This window comes from Volvox carteri, assembly GCF_000143455.1.
Source record: "Volvox carteri f. nagariensis unplaced genomic scaffold VOLCAscaffold_16, whole genome shotgun sequence".
NCBI classification, from domain to species: domain Eukaryota; kingdom Viridiplantae; phylum Chlorophyta; class Chlorophyceae; order Chlamydomonadales; family Volvocaceae; genus Volvox; species Volvox carteri.
In genome coordinates this window covers 1,738,152-1,753,813 of record NW_003307559.1, presented here as the reverse complement: position 1 = coordinate 1,753,813, position 15,662 = coordinate 1,738,152, and the positions used below count along the sequence as shown (strand labels likewise).

Below are 15,662 nucleotides of genomic sequence, written 5' to 3'. Positions count from 1 at the left end.
CTGTGATCCATCCGCATTTCTTATGTTTGTTAGCACGTCATATGGCGTGACAAGAGCCAGGACCCATTACTTGGCTTTCAGATAAGTAGACATTTTACGTGCTTGAACGGGTACTCAGTTACCGTTCCTAAAAAGTAGGCAGAAACCGCCACTGTAAGCGCACTGTGCATGAGTATCTCGTCAACTGGGCTGGGTACTCAGCTGAGCACAACAGTTGGGAACCAGAAGCTAACTTTACCCCTGATCTGAAACCTCTGCTGGAAGAAGCACGGCAACAAGCACGGGCGAGGTAAGATTTGCAGGTTAAAGGTAAGTGTTTAACTCCCACACTTTTTGGCCCGATTCTGCTTTGCTAGTTTCTTACCATTCATTGAGGATGCTGCATCCAAAAGGGGGGGTGTAGCAGCTGGTACACAGTACGGCTCTACAAATACGTGCGTAGCGCGACCACCAGCATCTCGAGAGGCCTTTTCAGCAGCCAGCTACTACAGGGGGATAGTTGTTGTATTCCGCTTCTTAAATCGGTCCCAAACTGATACATCTTCTGTCTAGTTTTTCCTTTCTCGCTTAGCACGGTTGCTGGACAAGTTCTGCTGGACAAGTTCGCAGGAACTAACTGAATTCCAACTGCCTATTTTGCCGCCTTTCTGTCAGATCTATGGCTCCAACATCTGGGTCAGACAGCAAGCGGGATGCTGTCATGGATGCCTACAGGTAAACGCCGCCTCAGGCGGAAGTCCATACTTGCAGAAGTATGGGCGGGGGTCGTAGCACAGGCTATGACTGGGACGCTGGTCCCTGGCTCGTGGAGCCCCGTCATCGATTGGAAGCAAGGTCAACGGTACGCCATTCCAGGACTGGACCGCGCCATTTCGGAACAGGCTGTACAATTCATGGGATGGCTGCATCCCCCGCTATTTAAGCAGACAAAACTCTTCAGTGTCTTCCGATGCCACCATCCAGTTGTGGTTTGGTTATTGGTGTGCGAGAGCTGTGACGAAAGTACGATGTGCCGTACATACCTTGACTGGCTGTAGTAATGGCAGCTCCGTAACCACGATACCCACTCGGGAACAGCGGGAGGCGGCATCCGGGGGAAGCAGCTCGTCCAACCACCTAGTACGACAAGATTACAGCATTCAGTATAAAAAGCATAATTTCATATCTTCCACATAAGTGGAGGACCTTGAGCTTAGCAAGTCATGATAGGGGGAATATGTACGAATCATCTATACGGCATTGAGAAGCAATCCAGTGACAAAGAACACATCATGCTAGAAGCCTGACTGTTGTAAGGTGAAGATAAATGGGCTCCGAAACCACTCAAATCATTGTACACAATGAAGCTCATCACCCATGGCGTGTGCATATGGCTTTACCCCCTCCTGCATGTACAGCACACTTGCCGGACATGCACGGCAAAAAAAACATTTCCGCACTAGACATGAGACTCGTGTAAAAAATCAAATGGTTTAGTACTTCGTCCCTCCGATGAACCCCTCCGGCCCGCCGCATGTAGGTCTCATACCTTACATAGAGATCACCTTAGGGTTACATAAGATAATATATAGAGATCAACCTTCCAAAAAACACAACTTCACCTTTTACCCGCCCTAAATCCCCTCCCCTTAGCAACTCCCATCCCAGAGTCCCATGCAGACCCCATCACAGCCCCAACCTCACCCCCCAACCCAAGAGCCACAAACCCACCGATGCACAAGGTTACGCCAGATGCCCAACAAACCTAACGGTCTGTCATACACGCCCGCCTCTCGGCACAACCGAAACGCCAGCCGTACAGCCTCCCCTGGCGGCACCTCACATGCCCCCAGCAGAGCTACCAATCCCCCTCCGCTGCTCGCGATGGTGGGTACAAGCCCCATTTGGAATTCCTCGGCCAGCCGGCTCATGACGCCTTGGTACGGAATCAGAAATAATGCACAAGTTGGTGGGTGGTCTAGGTTGGGGGTGGGTGGGTGGGTTTGCGTGCGAGATGGAGAGGAGAGGTGGGATGAGAAGGGGGGGGTTGCCATAGAGAAGTTCATTAGACGTACCAGCTTGCCAGAAGAAGCATGTCCCGAATCCTGGCCAAATGATGTGCAACGCTGGAGAATTGGAAGCATGTAAGCCGCTCCTGAGCGCGTTGCCTGGCGGCCGGGGCCGCAAATTAGGGACGACAGCGTAAGGGTCTCCTTTTTTCAGCTCCAAAAATTGAGGATACCGTTACATGTTAGAAGCTGACAATGCCCTTCCGGTGTCAGCAAAAGAGAGGCGAGAAAGAGGCTTCACCTTCCGAGTTTCGTTGATTCCTGGTTGTCAAGTTGATAAGCTCATTCCTTGCGTTGCTACTGCTTCGAAGCCATTTGGATAGCGCCATGTACTTGCAGCGACTGCCGTAAGCTGCGATTCAACTGGCGGGTATATCGGCTGCCGACAGTGTCGACAGTAGACGCCCGTGACGTGTTGCCGATGGCATGTAATTGATGAACAGTTCTAATGACTTGGAATGTAGTTGATGACTTCCGGCTTCAGATTAGCTTTTATCTTGCGCAAGATAGACGTACACCTCCGTTTCCGTTGTTTGATTGGTAAGCCAAACTTTATGCCATGGCAAATATCCTTATATGACATTCTCCTTTTGTTGACCCATTCATATCGGAAAACGTATTCACTGAATGCCAAGGAATCCTCCCGCCACAACGTAAGGCACGTTCTGTTCCATATAAGGTATCCGGGCACGTACACCTTCTTTTAATCATCGGCAATTACAATGCAATTCAAGTTAGACCTAGGTATACTTGAGCCCAACGCGGGGCGCAAGGGCCCAGGGCTCGGCCCAGATCTGCAGCTGGACGTACCAACGGCGTCATTCCCGTTACCAGCAGTGCAAGACCTGGACAAGTTTGAGCGGGAAGTCGTGGAGATGGTGAAGCCGTGCCACGGCACGACGACGCTGGGCTTCATCTTCCAGCACGGCGTCATTATTGCCGTCGATTCTCGCGCCACGATGGGCTCTTTCATCTCATCACAGACTGTCAAGAAAGTTATCGAAATTAACAAGCATCTGATTGGCACCATGGCGGGCGGCGCCGCGGACTGCCAGTTCTGGCAGCGGAACCTGGGCATGCGATGCCGCCTTTACGAGCTCAACAACGGCAAACGCATCACCGTCTGCGCCGCGTCGAAGCTTCTCGCCAATACCATGTTTTCTTACCGCGGAATGGGCCTGTCCATGGGCACGATGGTCGCGGGTTGGGATTCCACCGGGCCGGGACTGTACTACGTCGACAGCGACGGTCAACGCACCAAGGGCCAGATCTTCAGCGTTGGATCCGGATCTTTGTACGCGTACGGCGTTTTGGACTCGGGCTACCGCTGGGACCTCAGCGTTGAGGAGGCCATCGAGCTGGGCCGCCGGTCCATCTATCACGCCGGGTTCCGCGACTGCGCTTCTGGCGGCACAGTCAGTGTGTACCACGTCACCCAGGACGGTTGGACCAAGGTACGGGGCGATGACGTCACCGAGCTCCACTACCAGTACTATCCCGACCCAGCACAGCACCCAGCGACGGCAACCTCGGTCATATGAGAGAAGAGGAGATGAGAAGAAGAAGAAGAGGGAAAGAGGATGCGTCATGACGTAAGAAGCGTCTTGACGCTCCCTGCTGCGAGGCAGCCCAGGAGAATGGCGCTGCTAACTAATTAGAGACACATACACACACGCGCGCGCGCGGGGTGCTGCTGATGTCGCATCGTGATGGCCCTCATTTACCGGCCGCCCCGTAGCCGAGTGATGCAAACAAAGACCGGAGGGACCGGTGTAACATCTCTTTAGTAGGGTGGGTGGAGGGTTGCGGAGGGCGGCATCAGGGGGGCTGCGGAGAGGGAGAGGGGCGTTCCAGGGTTTTACCCTGAAACGCGCCCGTGACAGTGGTAGTGGTGGTGATTGTTGCCATTACCGTGGAGTGGAGTTCGCATTCTCAGCGGAACGGAGTCGTCAACTCCCTGGTAGAGCAGCCGGCCAGGGGGCGGTCAGGAGGAAAGCGTGGATGTGGCTCCGTGGGTAATGGCTCCGTTAGGGGCTCCGGAGGAGGTCGGTTAGTTAGTTAGTTAGAAGGGGAGGGAATTGGGCCTTTATTGTTGTTCTTGGCGTAGGGTGGGGAGATAAGGGAGACCAAGGCGGCAGCAACGTTAGTGCTTGGGGTGCGGAGGACGGGATTGCGGCGCCGTGTTTGGGCAGTCAGCAGTCTCGACGGGGAAGAGGGATGATGACCATGATGACGATGATGATGATGATGATGAATGACGATGATAATGGCGATGATAATGGCGATAGTGAGTTGGATAACGTCTCTCAAAGGTGCAAAATTGCCCGACGTGCTCGAGGGGGGGAGAGTGTTCGGGATCCTGCCGGCTGGCACTCCAGGGGCTGGGAGAGAGAGAAGGCCAATGTCAAGAGGAAGGCCGCCTGGGAGAGCGGAGCGGGGAGACCGCGTTACGTGGGTGGGCTCAAGTATGTTGTAGTTTAGAGGAGGGAGATAGAGGCGGCGAGCAAGGTGCGACAGCAAGTAGAGGAGCATACTGGTTTCGGGTCCCTGTTGTAAGCTTTTGGTTAAATTATGCTGCCCGTGGATGGCGGACCCGGGATTGGAAATGCCTTGCTTGCAGAGGCTGTTATAGCCTCTGGGATTGGACCTGTAATGCGGTGCCGTATGGCGCTGCGCAGCCCAGCAGCGCCGCATTAAGCCTTCATCCTAAGATGCACCGAAATGTGTGGGAACGCATTTAAACGCCCTCATGGGAAAGGAGATCAGCTGTAAACCGGCTGTGAAAGATTTGGGTCTCGGGTTTTGGGTCTTTATATAGGAAGTGAGCGTACAACCACTACTGGGCAAAACTGCAAAACGCAAAAGACTTCAAAAAGAAAGGGAAAAAAGGAAGCAGGAGAAGGATTTATATTCTCTTCCATTATGATATCCGAACCTGCAAAAATATATTTTACGGTATGTTGAATGGAAGGATTCGCCGCTGTCCATAATCAATACAGATGCTTCGGTGAGATACACCGAGCCAGAGGGCATGAATCAAGAAGTTGTGCGGGCCCAGCTGCATGGAAAGCTTTCTCAATAGGTACGGCAGTTCAAAACTACTTTAACTGTCTACCTGGAGAACCTGCTGTCCTACCAGCATAATAACAATGAAAATAATAATAAATTATTTGTACTAATAACATTATTATTTTTACTACTATTATGATTGTTGTTACGCCTCCATCTGAACTAAAGCGTGTATTATCTTTTAAGATTTCTCAGGGCGGAGAAGCCATTACGGGGTTCCCCTCACCGCCGTTGCAACCCCCTCCCGCCACCGTCCTAGCAAAACACGCACACACAGGGGGGGGGGCAAAAATGCAGAGATGGAGAGATGAGAACCCGAATCACAGCATGCAGCAACCCCGGCCATGGATAGCCTGGCAAGCTGACGAATGATGACAGGGCCGATGCGGCCACCCGCCGCCGCCCGCCGACTTAGTTAAACGTGTCGCTGCCTGCCTGCATAAGACCAGCAGCAGCAGCAGCAGCAGCTCATAACTATAACTGCCATTCCATCTGTTCATATCGTAGTAAAGGTTATGCATTAAAATATACCTGACACGTTATTCAACTGTGGCTACGTACCGTATACGGTCGGTCGCGGCGCTTTCGGGACACGGCAGCAGCGGCAGCAATACTTCCCGACCGGCTGAGCTAAGCTGAGCTGATAAGTGGCCGCTGCCGCGCAATTGAAGACCCCGAAAAGACTAGTGTAATCAGCTCCTTTAAAGCCGAAAAGGGCTCGGCCCCGGTGCAGCCAGTCGCCCCACAGTATTCCGCAAGGGAGGATGTACGGCGCTGGGCTGCAAGTGGAGGAACAGGGTCGTGTTTGGACTGTACGCTCTCATTGTTATGGATAGCTGCAAGGGCCGGGTGCGGCGGGTGCAGGGGCGTTGGAGTGATGTATCTGGTGTATACCACTTGCTGCTAAGGCGCCCATGCAAATCCATGGACGGTGCATTGCGCGCCGCCTCCATCTCAACAAGAACGGTCTGAGCATATCCATAGCCTCCTGGTAGTGCGCGACCCCAGTTCCCCATCGCCAGTCGAACTGGAGAACTGGAGGACATGTAAGAGATGTGCGTGAGACGGAGCAGAAGGCGTGTCGCTCATTGCGCCGCCGCGGCATTCTAAGGAGTTCTTCCCATGCGTACGACAAGTATAGTAGACAGCACCGTAGTCGTATACGGACCATTGTATATGGACCATAGAGTGCGCGTCGACGAAAGAATCAGGACTTTGGGTTCACTTGCGCGGGCAGTGCGGATCGCACGGGGTACATAGCGCACACGCGCTTCCTCGCCAACGGGGCTTTGCTCATCTCTTACCTCCTCCATTTTGTTTTTTTTACATTTTTGCGCCGAGAGCTTTGCGAAGGCGTTGTTTTTCATTAACACCAGCACACTTCCTCTCCGTCCTCTTCCAGAAACGTACCTCCTGGAGGTGAAATGCATCCATTCCCCTATACAAAATCCCCTTACCACATGCACTTTTTACTCCCTCCTCTCGCTCTTTAAATACTTCTCACAAGCTATCACCACCTGCGTCACGACAGCGGAGGATGAACCTCAACGTCTCCTTCGGCAGGGCCCCCCTCCAAATACCCCAGCCACACTTCTCATCGCCAGCCAGCCAGCCAAACAGGCAGACAGACAGCCTCCGACATGCCTCACCCTTCTGTCCAACCAACACCGCCCACAGTTTTGTGATAAAAACAAAAACAAATCGGCTCTCCCGCTCAGCTGTCGGGTCTTTTCCCGTTCGTTCCCCTCCATGCACCTTAAAAAATTCCACTGCTTGGGGGCGGCATCCTTCTTTTCGCAGTCTTTTCACAGGCTCCACTCCTTTCGTCGGTCGCCTCAACATCGGGAGCGGCATCAACCGATAGGAATTGAAAATTGGAAAATCCTATCGCCCACAGCTCCGGTTGCCCTCGCGGCAACAAGGGTATTTTATGGATCAAGATTTTGTCCAAATCTCCAACATTTATTGGATTTCTTTTTGTCCTGGAACAGGATCTTGTCGCCTCTCACTGCGGGTTGACGGTGGGGTCCTTGTACACGCGGTAGAGCGCCTGAACAGGCAATATATGCACGTTGTATTAAATTCACAAGGTGACAGGCGACAGCTGAAACCAAGGGAAGAAAACAAAAGCACATTGGTAAATCCGCAACCAAAAAAAAACAGAACAGGCAAGGCATACATTCAATTCGCTTGAAACAAGAGAGACACCTTTTTGTCCTCATCAACATGTCAGAATATTGAAAGATTGATCGGTTTTGCAAAATGGGTGTCGCGTTTCCATGACACCCTTTCTGCGCCTCCACCCTTTTTCCTTCTACCGTACCTTTCTATCCACACCAACACACAACCAACAACCGACCAACGCGCAGCGGCTCCCACCGCGGCCTTATTTCACCCTGACCACCCCACCTCCTCCTCCTCCCCCTCCTGCTGGTGGTGGTAGTGGCGGAAATCCGACGTCAAGTCGAACGAGGCCCTCCACCCCGAGAGAAGCCTTCCCCCTCACCTAGCCCTTTCCCGCACACGGGCGACACCACTTTTTCGCTCTTCATCTGTCTACTATCTGTATCTGTCTGTCTATCTACCTATCCATCGATCTATCTGAGTCCCCGCCTCCGAGGGGGAGCGCTGGCCCCATTAACCGTCGAAACCGACTAAACCGCATCTCCACCTACCGCTACCACGATGCCACCGCATCCGTGCCGCCAAACACCCGTACTCAATGCCGTACACCCACCTGAATATCGGCGATGCATTCTTCGGAAAGCTCCTTGTCGAAAGACAACAGATTCTCCTTTGGGTCGCGGATTGCGGTTGTGGGTGGTTGGGTGTTAGTTGGTTTTTCGATAAATACAATTAATATAATTGACGAAAAACGATGTAGTATGCATTTATGTATCGCCGTTACCGAGCGCGCTAGTGAGCACGAATAAGGTTAACCCCTAAAACAGCCTGCGGTGTGGTGCTGGAAAAATAAGGGTGGCAGTTGGTGACAGTTGGTGACAGTCAGCTTTCGTGGCGGTTTATTTTTATGACGAGATGCAGATTGGTGACGAAGCGTTTGAGGTCACCTCGGGAAGTTCGCGACGTCGTGATGGTTGATGATGGCCCATGGCCCGTTGGTATTATACCGGCAAACAATCAGGAATATTTGTCGACCTCCTTCTCTCCGACTCGCTCTCCCTCTCTCTTACCTCCCCGCAGCCCCCCCCCCCTCGCTTCCCCCCCCCGTCTCTTTCCCCCCCTTTCCCCACTCTTGACTCCTCCCCGATCCCACCTTGAGTTGCTGCATGGTGGTCGCACCGATGATGGTGCTCGCAACAAACCACCTGCATGAAAACGCCGTACAAGTCGTGCTGAGATGGGTCCGGGTCGGCAGTTCAGAATTCAATAATGATAGTATTCTATCCTTGTAATCATTTCGTTTTATAAACTACTAGCCACATTAGGTTATTAATATTATTGACCGCAGCGATGCTAGGGAAAAACAATCAGTAGTATCCTTTTCGTTAGCTCGATGTTATTGTCCATGTCAGTTACTACAGTAATGTTTCGCACCTCCTCAAAACTTGTATACGGAAGGAGAGCACCTTAACCGCAACAGCAACGAACTGCCAACCAACCCACCTAGACTTGCACCACGCCAACGCCAGCTCTGTCGCCGTCAGCCCGTACTTGTCCGCAACCGCTGCGTACTTTCCAACCGCCTCTTGCACCAGGGAGGCCTTATATCGCGCCATGTATCCCGGGAAGAGGTTGAAGCGGGCGCCCTGGAGGGCCTCATCACTCAGGCGGTTGTACTTGGCGGTTAGCATGCCACCCGCCAACGGACTGTACGCCAACAAACTGACGCGGTGGTGGCGGCAGGTCTCCGAAAGGTCGGTTTCGAACGGCACGCGAACCTGCAGTTGGTTCGTTAATTCGTTAATTTGTCGAATTTTAACTTTTAAGATTAATAAAATTTTACAGCAAATGAGTCGAAACTGCTGCCATTGCGCACCCTAGGACTATACGCGTAGAAATGAACGAAGACATATGTTCATTCCTCTCCCCTGCAGCCACTCACCAAGAGGGAGTACGCGTTCTGGATTGTCTGGATCTTGGGCAATCCCGTGGCCTTGGCGATGTGGCAGAACTCGCTCACGCCAAGACTCGTCTCGTTAGACACGCCAATGTACCGCACCTGTACGAAAGGTTCGTACAGCTTGACTGGTCCATACAAACCGCTTGTAACGGTATGATGTGCAATCGAACCTGATATGCATCAGGGTGGAGCATGTTCTTCCCACAGTAATGCTATCCCGTGAAACTCCACACTGACTTCAGCAAGATGGCGCTTGTACGACGGTCGTACAGTACAGCCATCTTGTAATGCATGTCGTACCTTGCCAGCCTTAATGACCTCTTCAAAGCCTCGCAGCTGCTCCTCGAAGGGTATGGTCTCGGGGCGGTCGTTCTTGGGGTCGTACGGGCCGGCACCAAACAATGGGACGTACCTCTCCGGCCTGTCGTACAGTACAAAGAAGAGCGGAGTGAACAAATTTATAGGAATAACGAATAGCCTTGAAAGGGCAGGGCAAGGAAGGGCCGACGAGATGCAAAAAATATTCCCTAAGAAGGAATTCCCACGTCGAAATATTCCTGGACAACACTGAGGCAGCGCGGGGCTTGCAAAAAAACATGCATAAATGGGGGAACAACATAACAGCATTTAACCCATATATTGCTAGTACTTGTACGACATGTACGAATACGTGCCGTACCAGTGAATTTGGAGCAGATCGATGTGGTCAACCTACACAAAACCGGGGCACAGGCGGAAGGTCGACAGCAGGTGGGCACTGGGCTTTGGGACAAAAATTGGTTAATACGGTTGAAGGAAGTAGTTGGGAAAATGGTTGTGCAGCATGTACGGCAGTATGCATGGTTGTCCTCCGATTCTCATGATCGCACCGTACGACTTGTGCTGTGTTCACAAGGCGCGCCATGATGGCCAACATGGCCGTAACGAAAGCACACAACACTCAGCACGCAACAGACACCGTCACTTCCATCGCCTTTTTACCACTAGTTACATTCATTGTCGTATGAGACAGGTATCAATTTATTCAATAAATAAATAAAAACGGGCTGCTCTCACACCTGCAGGCGCTTCAGCGATGCATCGACGCTCTCCACGATTTGATCACGACTAACTTGCGTGGTACGCGGCGGATTGCGAACCCATGTTGCCCGGTCAGAGAAGCCGCAAACCTGTGACAGCAACACCCGCAAAGATGTTAATATTAAACACATAAGTAGGCACAAAATGCAGGCCAAGGGCCGATTGAGTGCGCGCGTTGCGCAGTACTCCGTACCGAAACTACTCCGTACGGAGTACGGCAACATGTGAGTAGCTCCATTTAACTCAGTGGCATCCCTCCCCTCCTCTCCCTCTCTGCCAAAAGATTAAGAGTTTCTCCTTTGCTGCTGCATTATTGCACATGTGTGATGTGAATTGCACCTCCTGTAATTCAGCCCCACTGTAAAGTAGCCACAACCGTGTTACCCCCCTCCAAAGGTGTATATGACCCGCCCGGGGGCCAACGGAAGGGGCCTGAGGGGGCCCCGGGCGCCCTGCAGCAGCTTCAGGCCGCTGATAGCCCTGATGCTCAACACGGGGATGCAGGGATGCTGCGGAGCGCCTTAGCGCCTTAGTATTAATCCACGTTATGTGTGCGCCGTACTATGTACCAGCCGCTGCAGAGGGCCAGTTTAGAGCTGTCCAAGATGGGTTGAAAACGCGTGAAGAAAATACTACTCAACCTATTATCCTAACACTAAATACGAGAAAAGAAAAGAAAGGTGTGTTGGACTACTGTGTTGAGCTACCCAGCTGGGCTGGTGTGCCGTGGCGAGGTGCGCCTACCTGCCATTGCTGACCCTTTGATATCCTCATTCGCCCCTATCTCATGACCCCCACCATTTCATCATCAGTTGATTGTTTTGGCCAGTACTCCAACACATATCCTTTTACTCGACACTGTTTGCATTTCAGGGGATTGGCGACGTTCCTTTCGCAACCACATCCAGCAAAGCACACACAGACCCCCGGACATACAGACATACAGACACACGCACTGCGACCAATCCGATCCAGCACATCGTTCTATTTATCATCATCGTCATCATCGTCACACCTTCGTTGCCAGCACCACATCCTCACGCCGACGACCCGAGCTCTTGAGCCAGGTACCGATGTAGCGGTCTGTACGGCCTTGGGTAGCTGCCTCGATAGGGATGGGATACATCTCTGCCGTGTCCAGGAAGTTGATGCCCTGTTGGCGGTTGATAGTTGGCGGTTGACAGTCCGTGGTTGGTTGACAGTTGGGATTGGTAGAGGACGGTAAACTGAACATGAACTTATGAATTTGTCGCGAGAAAGGTTCACATTTTCCTTCCAAGGAACGCTCGTCGAACAAAATAGCATGAAAAAATACGAAATGGTGTCTGTTATCAGGGAGAGGATGATGGAGAGGAAGAAGGGGAGGGAGTTGAAATTCGCAACCTCGTGTGCGGGTGTTTCCCACGTCTATGGCTTCGGAGCAGCGTGGGATCGTTTTAGATTACTTGTGGTGCTCAAGGCTCAGGCCATATTGCTAATCAAAGCTGCAATCAAGGGTTCGTCCTCCACGACGGCCATGCACATGCGTTCGTGTGTTATGATAAATTAGGGTAGGTATTGAGCTGCGAAACGTAGGAAAGGAGATCGTTGCAGCAGCCGCAAATGTCCCGCAGCCAGAATGGGTATCGCGTTGCAGAACGGTGCCGCGCAGGGTGGTACGGCTGAACCCACTGACCTGGTCCCATGCGTACGACAACTGCTCGTGAGCCTCGGCTTCGGTGTTCTGCTTGCCCCAAGTCATCGTGCCCAAGCAGCAAGCTGCATGTTGGGGTCAGCGTGCAGGATGGATGGGTGCAGGAATTGATGTGACCCATGCCTATCCAACGGCGTGCTGAGGAATAACGTTTATTACGTGCATTGGATTGGCAGCGATTAAGTTTATGCGAAAAAACAAGCTTTGGCTTAAAAGCTGGATCCGACGTCGTTGGCCGTGTGCTTACCACCGCGACAACAATCGTGGATTCGTGGTTCCTACCACGTTAGCGTGATTGAATCCCTAGCGTTTCGTTGATCGCATATGGTTAATTGCGGAATGCATTCTTAATAAAAATGGTGTATCAGCTCCAGCGGTAAGAAACTGTCAGATCACAGCGACCTCGCAACACTCACCAGAAACCAGAAGGTCCGACTCTCCAAGCCGCACCCGATCAGCCGCCTTCAACTTGTGCTTAACGTCAGACGCAACATTTATCGGGGCTGCTGTTGCGCGGACGACATGAGCACCTCGCTGGCTGCGCGCTGCTCGATGGTGGCCCTTACCAAGCACTTGTCGGCCAGAGACGAGCATTTTTATTGTAATCTGCCTATGTATTATCGCTAGCGCTGCCTAATCTGTACCTATGTAGTTAATTGCGTTGTCATTAATACAGGCAGACGTGCAAACGTCTACAAAGCTTGTTGAGGCGTTGGTTCGTACAGGCCGTTAACGGTCTCTTTTGCGCACATGGGAGGAAACTAACTGAAAGCCTCCCACCTTTGGCATTTTGACCCGTTTGACCCAAATCCAGTGGAAAAGCCCGACTACAAAACAAGAACATCGACACACACGCACAAGGCAGGATTCCAGGGCCCCCCCTCACCGCCCCCGACCCGAAAAGTTCATGACAGGTTCGCCAGATCCCTCTCTCCCTCCCGTTCGGCCTGTCTTCCCGCTTCAGTTACATCCTGTCGGAAGTCCGTGAGTTTGCTCATTCAGAGTACAAATCTTACAGCGTAAAATTAAGTAATAAAAAGTAAAGAAGCTTACAAGTCAGTCAAGAGAGTGTTTTACACGAAAAAGCGCTGCCAAGGGATCCGTGTTCAAGCCGGGGCGTCAATTCTCAATCGTTTAACAAAAGTAAGTAGCAGAAGCATCGTCGTCTGAGTAGTAGGTCCCGCGTCCCGTCATGTTCTGCACGAAGGTGCTCGACCGCACAACATCACAGATGTGCATGTGCACGTGCACGTGAACAGTGCCTCCAGTACGGCGCCCAGACCGCCGTACACCAACATCAACCCACCCTGCGCGCGCGCACCTACACCAGGACGCCCTCTCCCAGCACATGCGGGGGACAAGAAGAAGAAACACCCAAAACAACACACGAAAACACCCTCCCTCGTCTTCACAACAAAACGCAATTCCCCTTGTGTTCCAGCCCCAGCCCCACTGGGGCCCCTCCCTAGGGCGACTTGACGGCAGCCCGCTGCCTACTCTAGCTGCTGCTAGTGCTGCTACTGCTATTGCTGCTGGTCCGGGACCCATAGCGCTGTCTTTCCCGCTGTCTTCCCTTTCCCGCTCTCCCCCACACCCCCGCATTTCACACCGTACGTACGTCAAGTCTTCCAGTGGGGCGCCAGTCCATTCGGCGCCCCATGGGGGCCGCAGGCAGCCCTTCTCCACACCCACACCCTCATCCACACCCGCAGATCCTCGTTGGCCGATCCACAAAACCGCTACCCCCCCACACACACACTGGGGGAGAGAGGGGCCCCTCTAACCAGTGCGCGACGGCGGCGGCGGCACCACGGGGCCAGGATGCGGTGGCTCCGTCCTGACGCCACAGCCCGCTGCTGCTGCTGCTGCTGCTGCGGAGAGCGGCGCCATTGGCGGGCCCCGCGGCGGCACCATCGGGGCTAAACCCGTAACAACCCACTTGAACACCACCTCTTCCTAGCGGCAGTAGCAGCCTGCCAGGCTGATGTCAGGCTACCACCAATGCCTGTCGGCAGCTGTAGCTATCCAGCTACCCGTCTTCTTCTATCCAGCCGACTCTCCTAGTTGCTGACGGCCGCTGGCGCTGAGGGCAGTGGCAGCACCGCGTCCGTCGGTAGTCCGGGTCCCCCACCGCGCAACGCCTCCTGCGCCTCCTCGTGCTGCCACAAACTGAAGTAAGCTCGCCTGCTCGGGGGGAGGGGGGAAAGACGAACCACGAACGAGTGAAGCTGCTGGGGGGAGGGGGGGTTTAGGGGGTTAATCGGGGGGGGGGGGGAGGAGACGAACCACGCGAGCGAGTGAAGCTGCTGCCAAGGGGGGAAAGAATGCGGCAGTGCGGCGGATGTACAAGGGGGGAAGGGGGAGGGGGGAGCCCGTGGGTATTTGGGATCGACAGATGCACCAACTGTAGGTTAGTTACATGCAATAAGATGGCATTGCTGCTGCTGCTGTTGTTGTTGTTACAGCGCCTTGGTTAACAACACAGGTACTAGACATCGGCAAATGCTTCGGCCGCATTTCGGGTCATAACAAAACCCCCGAAAACGGAAATATAGAGTCACCGGAGCCGCTGACAGGAAAGCTGCCCTCCGCGACCCGACAGACTGCCGTTCACGACAGAAATGGACCCGTTCCCGAAACCAGGACTACTCCTTTTGCCGGTGTCTGACAGGTACTAAGCTAGTGTTTGCGAGGTGTTTGCGAGGTGTTTGTGGTAGTTGCTGATGTGGTTATGGTGTTTGTGGTGGCAGCGGTGTTTCCCTTCCCGACGTCATCATTCGATCCCTTGCTTCTTGTTCAACCACCATATAACGTCCCCTACCCCTTTTCCTTTCTCACATACTTCCGGCGTATCAGTCCATCCTTGGCCTCAGTTTCACTCGTTCACGTGGTTCGTCTTCCCCCCCTTCCTCCAGGGACAATAACCCTCCCAGTAGCCAGGAAGGGACGGCTTCCCTCTCCCCCCCTCCCGACAGCTCTTCTCTCTTCCCTCCTCTCGTACATTTCCTTTAAAGGCTCATCAGCTTCCCGACTCTAAATTTTGAATGTAGTTTTCACAAGATGTGCGGAAATATGTGTGCACGTATTAAATGCAACAAACTACAAAACAACAAGCTCAGCTCGCACCGGCGGTGGATTGCGTATGGTGGCTTGCCGTGCCGTAGTCGCTTAAACGCCCTCGCCACCTGCTTCTCCCGGCGCGCTGCGTCATGCTCCGCCAGCTGCTGTGGGTCGCCGTACCGTGCAGCCTGGTACTTCAACGCGTAGTACAATCGGGGGTGCTCGGGGTGCCCACCGCTCAGCATCGAATCGGGGTTTTTCTTGCCGTACAATAGCCGTGTACGGCGCATGTGTTCCAACAGGTGCTTGACGTAAGCTGTGGTCGCGAGGAGAGGGGGGGGTGGGGGTACGGCATCGGCGGTGGCGGCGCCGCTGCCGCCAGCATGGCGCTGATGGAGGTCCCGAAGACGGTCGTTTACGGCGTCACGGACTTGCTCTGCCGTAAGCGGACGCGGAGAGTGCAGCAGCAAGTCGTAGCAGAGGCGCGCGTGGCCACTTCGCGTTTCGGGCTCGTCATGGGGGTTCCACGGATCGGTGAACAGGACCTGCGGCAGGTGGTTTGCTTTGCGGACATCCTCGGGGATCCAGTAGGGCGCCGTGTAGCGCGGCTCGCCGGGGTCGGCTGCGC

At 53.4% G+C, this 15,662-nt stretch overlaps 3 protein-coding genes across 3 annotated transcripts; 1 reads left to right on the top strand and 2 right to left on the bottom strand.

Annotated features, from left to right (window-relative positions):
* Positions 1-2,656: 2,656 nt before the first annotated feature.
* On the top strand, positions 2,657-3,605 carry VOLCADRAFT_74437 (uncharacterized protein). The gene has a single exon (XM_002949960.1). It carries the CDS (start codon positions 2,771-2,773, stop codon positions 3,587-3,589), a length of 819 nt encoding a protein of 272 aa, XP_002950006.1. The 5' UTR covers positions 2,657-2,770; the 3' UTR covers positions 3,590-3,605.
* A 10-nt stretch (positions 3,606-3,615) lies between these two features.
* VOLCADRAFT_104538 (uncharacterized protein) lies at positions 3,616-7,172 on the bottom strand. The gene is made up of 4 exons (XM_002949853.1): positions 6,528-7,172; positions 5,679-5,896; positions 5,344-5,372; positions 3,616-4,468 (listed from the first exon to the last, which is right to left on the bottom strand). The coding sequence occupies exons 1-4, from the start codon at positions 6,545-6,547 to the stop codon at positions 4,355-4,357; spliced, it is 381 nt and encodes a 126-aa protein (XP_002949899.1). The 5' UTR covers positions 6,548-7,172; the 3' UTR covers positions 3,616-4,354.
* A 1,135-nt stretch (positions 7,173-8,307) lies between these two features.
* VOLCADRAFT_80874 (uncharacterized protein) lies at positions 8,308-12,626 on the bottom strand (the record flags this gene model as incomplete). The annotated part of the gene is made up of 9 exons (XM_002949852.1): positions 12,391-12,626; positions 11,957-12,039; positions 11,297-11,434; positions 10,260-10,370; positions 9,881-9,912; positions 9,502-9,622; positions 9,184-9,300; positions 8,745-9,019; positions 8,308-8,446 (listed from the first exon to the last, which is right to left on the bottom strand). Exons 1-9 carry the CDS (start codon positions 12,566-12,568, stop codon positions 8,308-8,310), a joined length of 1,194 nt encoding a protein of 397 aa, XP_002949898.1. The 5' UTR covers positions 12,569-12,626.
* Between the last annotated feature and the right edge of the window lie 3,036 nt (positions 12,627-15,662).

Coding starts and splice junctions, on each gene's coding strand:
- VOLCADRAFT_74437 (XM_002949960.1), top strand. CDS start 2,771: ATGCAATTCAAGTTAGACCTAGGTATACTTGAGCCCAACGCGGGGCGC.
- VOLCADRAFT_104538 (XM_002949853.1), bottom strand. CDS start 6,547: ATGCATTTCACCTCCAGGAG. Junction 5,373..5,678: donor GCCGCGACCGACCGTATACG/GTACGTAGCCAC, acceptor GTGTTTTGCTAG/GACGGTGGCGGGAGGGGGTT. Junction 4,469..5,343: donor GGGAGGGGGTTGCAACGGCG/GTGAGGGGAACC, acceptor CCGCTCTCCCAG/GCGGCCTTCCTCTTGACATT.